This window comes from Phaseolus vulgaris, chromosome 2, assembly GCF_000499845.2.
Source record: "Phaseolus vulgaris cultivar G19833 chromosome 2, P. vulgaris v2.0, whole genome shotgun sequence".
Taxonomy (NCBI): Eukaryota; Viridiplantae; Streptophyta; class Magnoliopsida; order Fabales; family Fabaceae; genus Phaseolus; species Phaseolus vulgaris.
In genome coordinates this window covers 23,176,132-23,187,585 of record NC_023758.2, presented here as the reverse complement: position 1 = coordinate 23,187,585, position 11,454 = coordinate 23,176,132, and the positions used below count along the sequence as shown (strand labels likewise).

At 28.9% G+C, this 11,454-nt stretch overlaps 1 protein-coding gene across 1 annotated transcript; it reads left to right on the top strand.

The window, feature by feature from the left end:
* The first annotated feature begins 715 nt into the window (after positions 1-715).
* Positions 716-1,575, top strand: LOC137810965 (chaperone protein dnaJ 11, chloroplastic-like). Its single transcript, XM_068612483.1, has one exon. It carries the CDS (start codon positions 873-875, stop codon positions 1,359-1,361), a length of 489 nt encoding a protein of 162 aa, XP_068468584.1. The 5' UTR covers positions 716-872; the 3' UTR covers positions 1,362-1,575.
* Positions 1,576-11,454: the final 9,879 nt, after the last annotated feature.

Here is an 11,454-nt window from a genome sequence, read left to right as displayed (position 1 = left end):
ACATGTTAAATTTATTTTAAATGGAAAAATTGGACAATTGTGTTTAAATTGAGTAATTATACACATATTTTATTATATAAAAATTGTTTTTATTTATTAAAAGATAAAATTGTTTGATTAAGAATTACAACAACAAAAATTATAAAAAAAAGTAACTTATAAAAAGGTGACATCTGTTTTATATCATGATATAAATATTAAAAGTAAATATAAATTACGTAAAAAGATGTTTTCCTAGGAATCCATACTGTTGTTAAGGAATGAAAATTTCCTTTTTATTATTATCTTAATTTATAAGAGAAAAAAAATTGTGAGTATACAGGAAATTCTTAATTTATTTTATTTATTATCAAGTTTTAATTAATTAAGTTTTTATATGTATGAATTGATTTTTTTTTCTCTTACAAATAATTAATAATAACGCTTTTAGACCTAAATAAAGTTGAAAAAAAGGACTTAATTAAGGTGTGGTGGAGCACAAGACAGGGATTTAGTAGTGAAAGAAAGGATAGAAGGAAAGTATTAAAGGAAAATTAGCGTGGAATTTGGTAAAGTAGAGAAATGCATAAATAAATGAGAGCAATGTTTAACCGAGAACAGGGGTGGTGGAACCCCAAGTAGAATTAATTAAGATAAGCGAAAACCAAGCCAGGTACGTCTTGAGTCAGCCAACGCCCACTGGATAAGTTCTATTCCGTGTTTCCAAATCCAAACACACCCAAACCACGCTTCTATTTTATTCACCGTGGGCTCCACACTCTCTCTCCCCCCTCTATTATATATTAACAACCCTAACCTCATTCCCCTTCCTCACATTCCAATCCCAATTCCCAAATCTAAATCTCTTTCAACAAACGCATCGCATAACTACCATGATTTCTTCTGTGGCCTTTCAACCGTCTCTTCCAGCCGTAAACTTCTCCGGTAAAGTTCTCGCCTCGCCGCCCTGTCGCGTTAGATCCCGCCCAATAGTCGCCTTCGCCACCGCCACCGCCACCGCCACTTCAACCGAGGAAGCTCGCTCTTCCTGGACGGAGAAACCACGCCCTTCCTATCTCAACTCCTCTTGCTCTTCCCTCTACGATATTCTCGGCATCCCCGCCGGTGCCTCCAGCCAGGAAATCAAGGCCGCGTACCGGCGACTGGCCAGAGTCTGCCACCCGGACGTGGCGGCGATCGACCGGAAAAACTCCTCCGCGGACGAATTTATGAAGATCCACGCCGCCTACTCCACTCTCTCGGATCCTGACAAACGCGCCAACTACGACCGGAGCCTGTTCAGGCGACAACGGCCGCTGTCTACTGCGGCGGTGTTCTCGGGCTACACGCGCCGGAACTGGGAAACAGATCAGTGCTGGTAGTGAGTCACTGAGTCGACTCGGCGAGCGAAAGTGAGAAGACGCGGTTATTGAAGCGCCTTTCCTTGCTTATAAATTATTAATCACTAATTTGTAGTTCGTATATCTAGGTAGAGTAGAATAGACGGCCACCAGTACTCAGTGCTACTTGCCACTTGTAATATAAACCTTTTTCATCAAATGACAAAAAAAAAACAAAAAAATTGAAACGGTGATACGCCAGTGCCCAATAAGTTCGTTAGCTTCTGTTATGAGTAGAAGTTTATTTTTAATTAATTGACAGAGTCTAAGTTTATAATTAACTAGGCACGATCTATTCCGGAAATTGGGAAAACCAGCCAGGAATATGATAACATGATTGAGTATAGAAAGTTATTATTTTTTATGTTTCTATTTGCGGTGATTGAGATCCGTGATGTTGATTGGTTTAGGAGTGAGTTAACCTAAATTACGAACAAAGTTAATTGGCACTTTCTGAAAACAAATTTGCTTGCTTGGTGCTTCCTAGAATTTCGGAATCTTTAGTTGGTTCTAAGGCTTGTTATTAAAATACAAAGTCAACAGCATTTGGCGTGTTCCGGAGTTGTTCACATAACGAAATGCCAGAAGCTCAAGGTTTCTAGAAGACGATGGTTACTATGCGGTTATGCTTTGTTTGATTCAGCGATAGATGGGGAAAGTTTATAGAATTTTGCGAATAACGTCATCCTTGGAAATTGATATTTTTTTAGTTAATAAAGTTGTAAAATTATAATTTTGTTTTTGTGATCAAAATTAATTGTTATTAAAATATTATTTTTACAATTATTATAGATTCCGTTGAAGAAAATATAAATTCTAGATAAATACATTTTTGTAAAATTTAATAAAATTATCAATATTAATAATATAAAGATTTAGTGTCTAATTGACATTAATCATAAAATTGTATAATATAATGTAATAAAAAATAGAATTAAAATATAATAATTAGGCAAAAAAAAACACAATAATCATATATGATGCCATTTGATTAAAACAACATTCTTGAAATTTAGCTGAAAAAAATTTACAAGTTATTTAACATTGCTAATATATTTAAAAATGTATTAAAATTTATAAAATTAAATTATTATTATTATTATTATTATTTTAGAAATTTATTTTAATTATTATTTTTTATTTTGTTATTATTACTTTTATTATTATTTTATAATTTAATTATTATTTATGATTTATTATTTTTTATATATTATTATTGGTAGGATATTAAAATTTCCAAAATTTTAGAGATAGAATGGTATTTTCCTTTATTATAGTGTTAGATCTAATGTGCTTCATTGCAGTTTACATTCAATATCTACTTTGTCTAATATACCATTTATTGTTGTAAAATCATATATATTGCAAAACAGTAAAACTGAGCATGCTTATAAACCTTAGCTTTTGTTAGAGGAGATCTCGGAAGCAGGAGTGCAGTGGAACTGATTCTGAGTTTGAAGCCCAAATGTTGCTCTCTCCTCCTTGGATCCACGCCTCACGTTCAAATGAGGTTTCATTCCTCGGTCACCTTCTTCGTCTTCTTCACACCCACCACGGTGAAACTTTTCTTCATCCTCTCACCTTTTCATTATTTTTCTCTTTCTCTCTAATCATTTATTATTTTTATTTTATTATAATATTTTTAGGTTAATTGGATTTTACTCTTTTAATAGTAACTTGCTAGTTCTGATCCTTGAAAATTTTCAAGAAGTTCCTATTGTATCTTGAGAGATTTGCGCAATACATCGCGGATAAGTCTTTATAAACCGTGATCACTCACACATCAGAAAATCAATTTTGTTCGTGTTTTGAAACCTCTATCATTACACTTATTACCATCAAGAATGTCGTCTCAAAGATGAGTATTATTAGATAATGTAAAGTGATACATGACTTTTATATCTCCACTAGTATCTTTGAAAATATTCACTCCATTATGGACATACCAAATATTAGAAAGATACAATTGTTTTATAATAATATAATTATTATTTTATATATTACTATTACACTTTATTATTATTATTTAAAATATTATTATTGTATTATAATTAATTATGTTTATAACACATAACCTAAATCAACTATCTTTTTATTCTCTTCCAGTTTCAAGGACAATTTTATATTTTCGCAGATATTAAGTTGACTTTCTCTACCTTGAAGGCACTCTTTCTATACTATCTTCACATACGTACCAGATAAAAATACAAATGTTAATGCGATTCCCACTTTGAGTTAATTAGTTGATTTTATTTGTTTTAATTTAAACTTCCACCATTTCCCTTTTGAATCATCCAAACCAACGCACATGAGAGGACAACCCAAAAATAGCAGAGTGCGTGTTTGGATTGAAATTGTGAAGCCACGTTTATTTTATTGTTTGTGTTCAATGTTTGGATGTTGCCACCTAATGTGTTCAGTTCGTTTTAAAATTGATGCTGCGTCTTCATGGACAACCATATCCTCCACAAATGCACTGCATAAGTGGCATTAAAGTTTATGAAACTCATACTATATTCAAACACTCTTCTTCAAGGTTTTATTCAAATTTGTCTATATTCACAACTAATATTAATTGTTACTACATTGCTCCAGATTCCATGTTATAAAATATTAGATATTTCACATCAAATAAAAATGATAATATTTTATAATATATTAATAATATAAAATTCATTTTATAAGTTGATTTTATAAATTTTAGTTAAATTTAAAATCTATTTTTTTAATAAATATTATATTTTAATTTTCTATATTTTAAAATACATTATTGATTGGCTTGTTAGGAAAAAAAAACAAAGAAAAACATTTATTTGCTTTTTGAATATTCGACCTATGCACACACATCTAAAGTTTAAAATTATAAAATTTTCAAGGACACAAAAGTTCATTCACAATATATTTCTGATAGAAAATTATAACTTTTAAATGCACAAAATTAACTCTTATGGAGTTTTACAAACGAATTAAGATATAGTGGTAAATTAATGGTTTTATAATAATAAAAAATACTCAATTCGTTTTGTCGCCTTAACCTATCAAGTTGGGTTCTTTTTTCGGGGCTATTTTTTTACTTTTTTACTAAAATGGGGTCTGTTTAAAAAAAATTACAAAAATTGGGCAAGTCGTGCCAATTTGACACAGAAGTCGTGTCAAATTGGCACGACTTTAACATGTCAACTTGAAGTCAGGTCAATTTGGCACGACTTTGTTCATGTCATATTTTTTTATTTTTTAAATAAATATATATATATTATAATTATTTAATTAGAATTAGAATTATAAGTTATGTAATATTTGAAATTAAATTGATAAATAATTTTTTTACGAAGGAATAAATACATAGGTAAAGAAAATTAGGAAATTAATAATCAAACTTGGAATTGAATTTTATTATTAAACCTGTCTTACAATTGCTTCTATTGCGACATTCAATTCTATAATGTGAACATCTTTTTAGCTTATTTGAAATTGAATCATCCACAAAAATATTTATTTTCCAAATACAATAACACTTCTTAAATAAATATATTACGTTACCGTCAATCATAATTCATACACGATTATCTAATTTTTTGATTGCTTAAAACTAACACCCTTAAAAAATTATGTATCAAATTAATTTTAAATATTACATAACTTACTACTCAATATAAAAAAAATGACATGGATAAAGTCGTGCCAAATTGGCACGACTTCAGGTTGACGTGGCAGATTCAAGTTGACGTGTCAAAATCGTGTCAATTTAGCACGACTTCTACATATGAAGTCGTGCCAAGTTGGCATGACTTGTTCCATTTTTGTAATTTTTTTGAAACGGATCTCATTTGGTAAAAAAGAAAAAAAAACCCCACTGTGGTAAAAAAAACCATCTGAGTGTCCATTCTAATAGTTATATAAAGCAGTAAGATTATTTGTCAAGATAATTAAACAACCTTTCTTTTTTACACTTAAAATATCACAATATATCTATAGTAGAACAAACTACCGTTTTGGTTCTTTTAATTACATAATGTGTCTGGCTTTAGTTTAATAGAAATGGTTATTTTAAAAATAAAGTTTGTTATAATTTTAAATCATAATCAGTATATACATTGCAATTTTCATTATTTAATCATTTATTTCTAACATTTTTATCGTTTCTTTAAATTATTTTTTCTAGACATCTTATAACTTCTCTTTAAGATTTTAGAGTAGATTTTAATTTTTTTTATTATATAAGGATTGAAAGGGCAAGAGTTCGATTAAACCTTTGTATAGAGTAAACTTGTTTTTATTGTGTATTCTTTTTTTTTTTAATCTTCTACGAGATTGGGTTGAAGTTTTGGATTATCACAATTTTTGTGAAATGAAGAGATTGGTATCAATTTTTTATTTTGATATTTTGGTAAATTAGATGCTTTCTAGGTCATAAAAGCTCTTATGAGTAATCTCAAACCTTTTTGTATCGTAGGTTTCCTGTGACTTGAAAGACAATAATTGATCAAATAAACTTAATTTATTTAGTTGATTTGGAATTTGGTATAAGATTGTATCTTGAGTTGAAATAAATGTTTTAAAATAAATTAATGTTCTACAAAGTTAATTTAGATTTGGAGTTCTTCAGTAACCTATTTGTGATGAATTATAATGGTCTAAATGTACAATTAGTTTAATTGTGTGGTATAAGTTGATAATATAATAATTTATGATAGTTTTTTTTTGTTAGAAATTATATTGTTAATAATTGAATTGAATTTTTATATGATTGAATTATTTTTGTTTATGGTGATGTTATGTTCTTCTTGCATTTGAAGTAGTTGAAATAGTCATGTTGAAATACTAGAGGAGTGACATATGAGTTTTGAAGTGATAATGTAGTATTAAATAGAGTCTTAAACTTATTGAAGATATTTGGATTTATATAATAGGTTTTTGGATGCTTATGAGCCTTATTGCATAATATTTTTTTATGACACATTTTACTCCAGCAAAGAATTATTGCTGAAGCGAAAATGAGGTTGTAAAACAAATTATTTTCTTTTTTTTTTCACTCAAGCAATAATTTTTTCACTTTAAGAATGTTATTTTCTATTAAGTGACACCTTATTGCTAAAGCAAAATTAAGCAGAGATCAACTTCCTTGTGATGAATTTTATTGAAGTAAAATTGTGTTGCTCAAACGGCTTTTGAATGATGAACACTACAAGAAAATCATTATGTAATAACTAAATTTAGAGATAAAAAATAATTAGTCACTATGTTAACTAAATTAGAGACTAAAAATTTATTCACTTCTAAAGTGGTTTCTATTATTAATAAAATTTTATAAAATGATTTATAAATCTTATTCAAATTAGCTACTTAAGTTTTAGCGACTAATATTTTAGATTTTAAATTGGTCTCTAAAAAACTAATAGAGACTAATTTAAAATATAAAGTAGTAAGTAGCTAAAACCTTGGTGGCTAGTGGTTAGATATTAATTTATAAACCATTTTATAAATTTTTATTAATAACAGAAACTAATTTAAATACCAATAATTTTTTTAGTTTATAAAATAGTCTCTAATTTAATCAAATAGTAACTAATTATTTTTGTTTATAAAATTAGTTTTTATTTAATGATTTTCTTATAATGGAATTTGATAAGTTTTGAAACTAATAAAAGTTTGATGAATGCTATTAGATATGACATGTTCTATTGGTGATAAGGTGTGAATCACTAACCATGATTGATTATTGGTGATAAACTATTAATTTATGACTTACTTATATGTTGTGCATGTTATCGCAATATTTTGCATATTTCAATAGTTATCAAGGATGTATTATTGATATGTGATATGAGTATTAAGTCAAGTTAATGAATTGAATGAGATACTGAGATTCTAAAGACACATTAACTCAAATATATGAAGGTACCATGTAGTTTATAGTTAATGCAAGTTTTATACACTATGTTGTCATAAATACTTAACTAAAAACATGTAAAAATCACCTTGTCATTAGTAGTTGATAAGAAGTTTTATATCGTTAAAAACATATTGAATTGTTGATAAATATTAGTGATTGTTGTAATGATTTATATATTAATTATATTATATGTTCAATTAAGTCGGTCACTTAAGAAGATTTGAATCTAATGAGTTACATTATTAGTTAATTTATACAATAAGTGTGACATCATCTCTAATAAAAAAATTCAATACAATAAGTTCTTAAGTCATTCTCTTTATCTATCTCACCTGTATCTTTGTAATGTAGACTCACAACTCCAAACTTAAAATCCCAAAAAAAATACTAAAACAATACTTTTACATTCAATTTTAATAGTATTTTATATTTTTATTATTAAAAAATATTAATATTTATTTCATATTTTCAAAACTTTAAATATGAAAAGTTATATATTATAAATAAATAGATAACCAAATAAACCTCGAGATCATTTAGCAATTAAATAAATAATAAGATGTTAAACAACAAATAATATGATAAACTATTTTATATCATCAGAAAAAAAAATCTTACTGTTTTGTTTGTTTAGATTAGGGAATAAATTTGAGATGATTTGAAAAAAGAATATGAAGAAAATGAGATTATTTGGATTAAGATAAGTAAAGTAGAAAATGTACAGAAAATTTATCAAAATTTATAAATAATGTCATGAGTGTAATGAAAATTGTATTTTTGTTTAATTGATAAAAATATATGATTACAAATTTACCTTTATATATAAAAAAGAAAAAAAATAATATGATTTATTTTTTAATATCATACGTTTATACACCTTTCTAAACTAAAAAATATTTTTTTTCAAACTGGTGTAATTTTAAGCAGATTAGTTTTTTATTCCAGAATTGGGAAAATAGTACACATGAGTATGATTAAATTTCAAAGAAATCACCAATTAGAAATTCGATTTTGTAATTTTTTAAAGGATTCGTATGTGTCAAATACGAGTTCTATGTGAACTGCATCAGATATTCATTTATGAAGTAGTTGCAAAATACGATCTCAATTAGGATATAATTAAACTCCTATATTTAAAAAATGATTTTTGAAAAAAAAAACCCATATAACTGAACTTGTACTTGATTATGTACAGCCCAATTATACTCCAATTATATCAGACTGTACTAGTATTTGACATGTATTTCAGTTCAAGTGATCTTTTATTTAAAAAAAAACTTATTTTTTCAAATAATAAAATAGTTTAAAAAAAATATAGTTATATTATTTTAATTAAAAATATATAAAATTAATAACTTAATAGAGATACTTAAGAGTACTACTCTTATTTCTTTACACATCACTATATCCAAATTAATATTCATCCCGTTTTTCATCACCGTGAACAGCCCACCACGGGAACCAAACACAATGTAAAGTATAAAGTATTTGTGTATCATTTATTGATTTAAAAAAAAACAGTAATAAAGAGACGTTAGGATTTATTTTCTATATGAAAAGTTTTGCTATCCATCGTTGTTATTTTTTCAATTTCTTATATATTTTTTTTCTCTTTTTCTATATCGTGCTCGGTAGTACAGGAAAGATAATCATTTAATTGAAAAAAAAAAAATAGAAAAACGTGAGTCCTAGGAGTATTTTTCATTTAATTTATTATTATTATTATTTGCCTCTAACTTCTAATTGCAAAAACTGAATACGTGTTCGATAATTATTCTGAATTACGGTGTAAAAAAAAAGAAATTGTGAAATAATTGAAAGGGTATTACATTTTCCTCCTCGTGGTGGTGACTTTTCATCATCTTTGAAAAGTAATTTAGTTATTGTCTTCTTATCCTCTGTCGTTTCTTCATTTCGTTCTAGAAAGAAGAAAGAAGATAGAATCTATGAAGCATATCAAGTTCATTCTGATGGGACAACCCAATAAAACCATATATTTTCCATCACTGCAATGGACTAGAAACAATCTTCGAGATCACAATCATAAAATATTATTTTCAAATACACAAAATCAATCACTGATGAGAGAGAAAATAAGCTTCTAGATGCATAAACAATTACATAACCTTCTAGATAATCGTCTCCACCTAATCAGGCTGCTGGGTAAAGTGGTATGCTACAAGACAAAAGCCAAAGTCCATGATTTATAATACTCATAGATTTTCATTAAATTCTTTATTACAATTTTTCAATCTTTTTTTAATTTTTTTCACCAATTTTTTATAAGTAAAAAAATATTTTAATAAATCATGAAATAAAATCTAATTTTATGTTTATAAATATATAATAGTAACAAAATACTTAATTTAATTTGTACACAATAATAAAAGATTAAAAAAATAATAAGATAAGTGAAATTAGAGGAATCTCACACTATACTATAAATTATCTAGAACTTGACAAACTTAAATGTTTAATTTATTTTTTATTTTCTTTTATTTACAGGAGATTTACTCATCCATCCCATATTTTCATCCTTATTTAATATATGGAAAAACGAGTTAACTTATATTAAAATTAGTTTAATATAAAATTAAAAAACATTCATACAAATTAATCTATTTTTTTTATAGATAATAAAAAATAAATAGATGTGAATTACTTTAGGGGTGATTCGCCCTTATACATGAACTCACCCATAACCTTCATCACAAGATTTACATCAAAGTCTGCCTAAACAAAACTTTTCTAGCTAACCCAGAGGAAGACATCTAGAGGAAACAGTCATACAACTTAAATGAATACGTCATGAGATCATCCTCATACAAACCAACGGATCTACGCACCAATCAAAATAGGAAAAATTCGCAAACTGTAACTTGGATGTAACCCATGATCAAGCCTTTAATTGCCAAAGCAAAAGCTTCCAATACATCCACTACTCCCCCTTTAAATATTACCCTGTTTCTATGCTTCCAAACCTCGTTGACTACGATCCAAACAACTCCCCAAACCTCATTCACCGAAGCAGGCACGTTGCTCATCCTAAACTGGGAAAAATTTAACAATGGGACATTGTGAAACACGCTCAGCACGCCCAACCATGCACAACAATGGCTCACAATAACCAAGCAAATCTGCACTCAAAGAATAAATGGGTGTTAGTCTCCTCCTCGACCCCACAGACTACACGTGGAGCTTGCAACTGTGGTCCTGCGCCTTTCCAGGTTAGCCTTAGTGGCTAACTTGTTTTCCAACACCCTCTAAGTTGTAACTAAAGCAGTAGGTACAACTTTACTCTTCTAAAACTTTTTAAACAACATCCCATTCTCCCCTACTCCATCCTCCCTTAGACGGAGATATGTTGATTTAACCGTGTATCCAAACTCCTCTCCTTCCTTCCAGACCTACCTGTCCTTCTTATCCAAGTCGAAATTCACACCTTTGACTTCCTGAAAAAGTTGTTATGCTAATTGTTTCTCCCATTCAAATAGATTCCTTCTCCAGAAGAAATTCCAGACCCACTTTTCGTTGTTCAATCCCCCAAATACATGTTGTAAAAACAGAGTATGTATTGCAAAATAAAGTGCAGAAACAGAAATAGAGGATGCGCAGAAAAACCCTAACTTCTTCATAGTGCCGTTGGAGGAAATCTCGGAAGCATGGGTGAAGTGGAGACAGTTTCCAAGTTGAAAATCAAACGTTGCCCTTTCAACCTTGGATCGTGGCCGCACGAATCGGAAGTTGGGCGCCTCCGCACTGCTGGATTTTTGAACGTTGTAGATCGTTACGAGAGGAGTGGGAGGTTGACTCCTTCCTTCACGCTGGTCTTCCCTCTTCTGCGGCGACAACCTTGAACCCACTAGGGTTTGAAGAGGCGGCATCCTTTGGGGTTCTCCATCTATAAATACCGCTTTCCCCTCTTCAGAAAATGTAACTCTCACTACTTCATCTTCTTCCTCCGCTCACCATCTTCTTCTTTTCCCAATTTCCACTTTTCACTTTATCTCTCCTCTTTATTTTAATATTATAATATTTTTGGGTTCTATTTGGTATTACTCTTTTAAAGAAAAACTTGCTAGTTCTGATCCTCAAAAATTACCGGAAAGTCCCTGTTGTATCCTGGGGGACTTACGCAATACACTGCGGATAAGTCCTTACGGACAGTGATTACTCACGTCT

What these genes read in the sequence shown, in the direction of transcription:
- LOC137810965 (XM_068612483.1), top strand. Translation starts at nt 873, where the DNA reads ATGATTTCTTCTGTGGCCTTTCAACCGTCTCTTCCAGCCGTAAACTTC.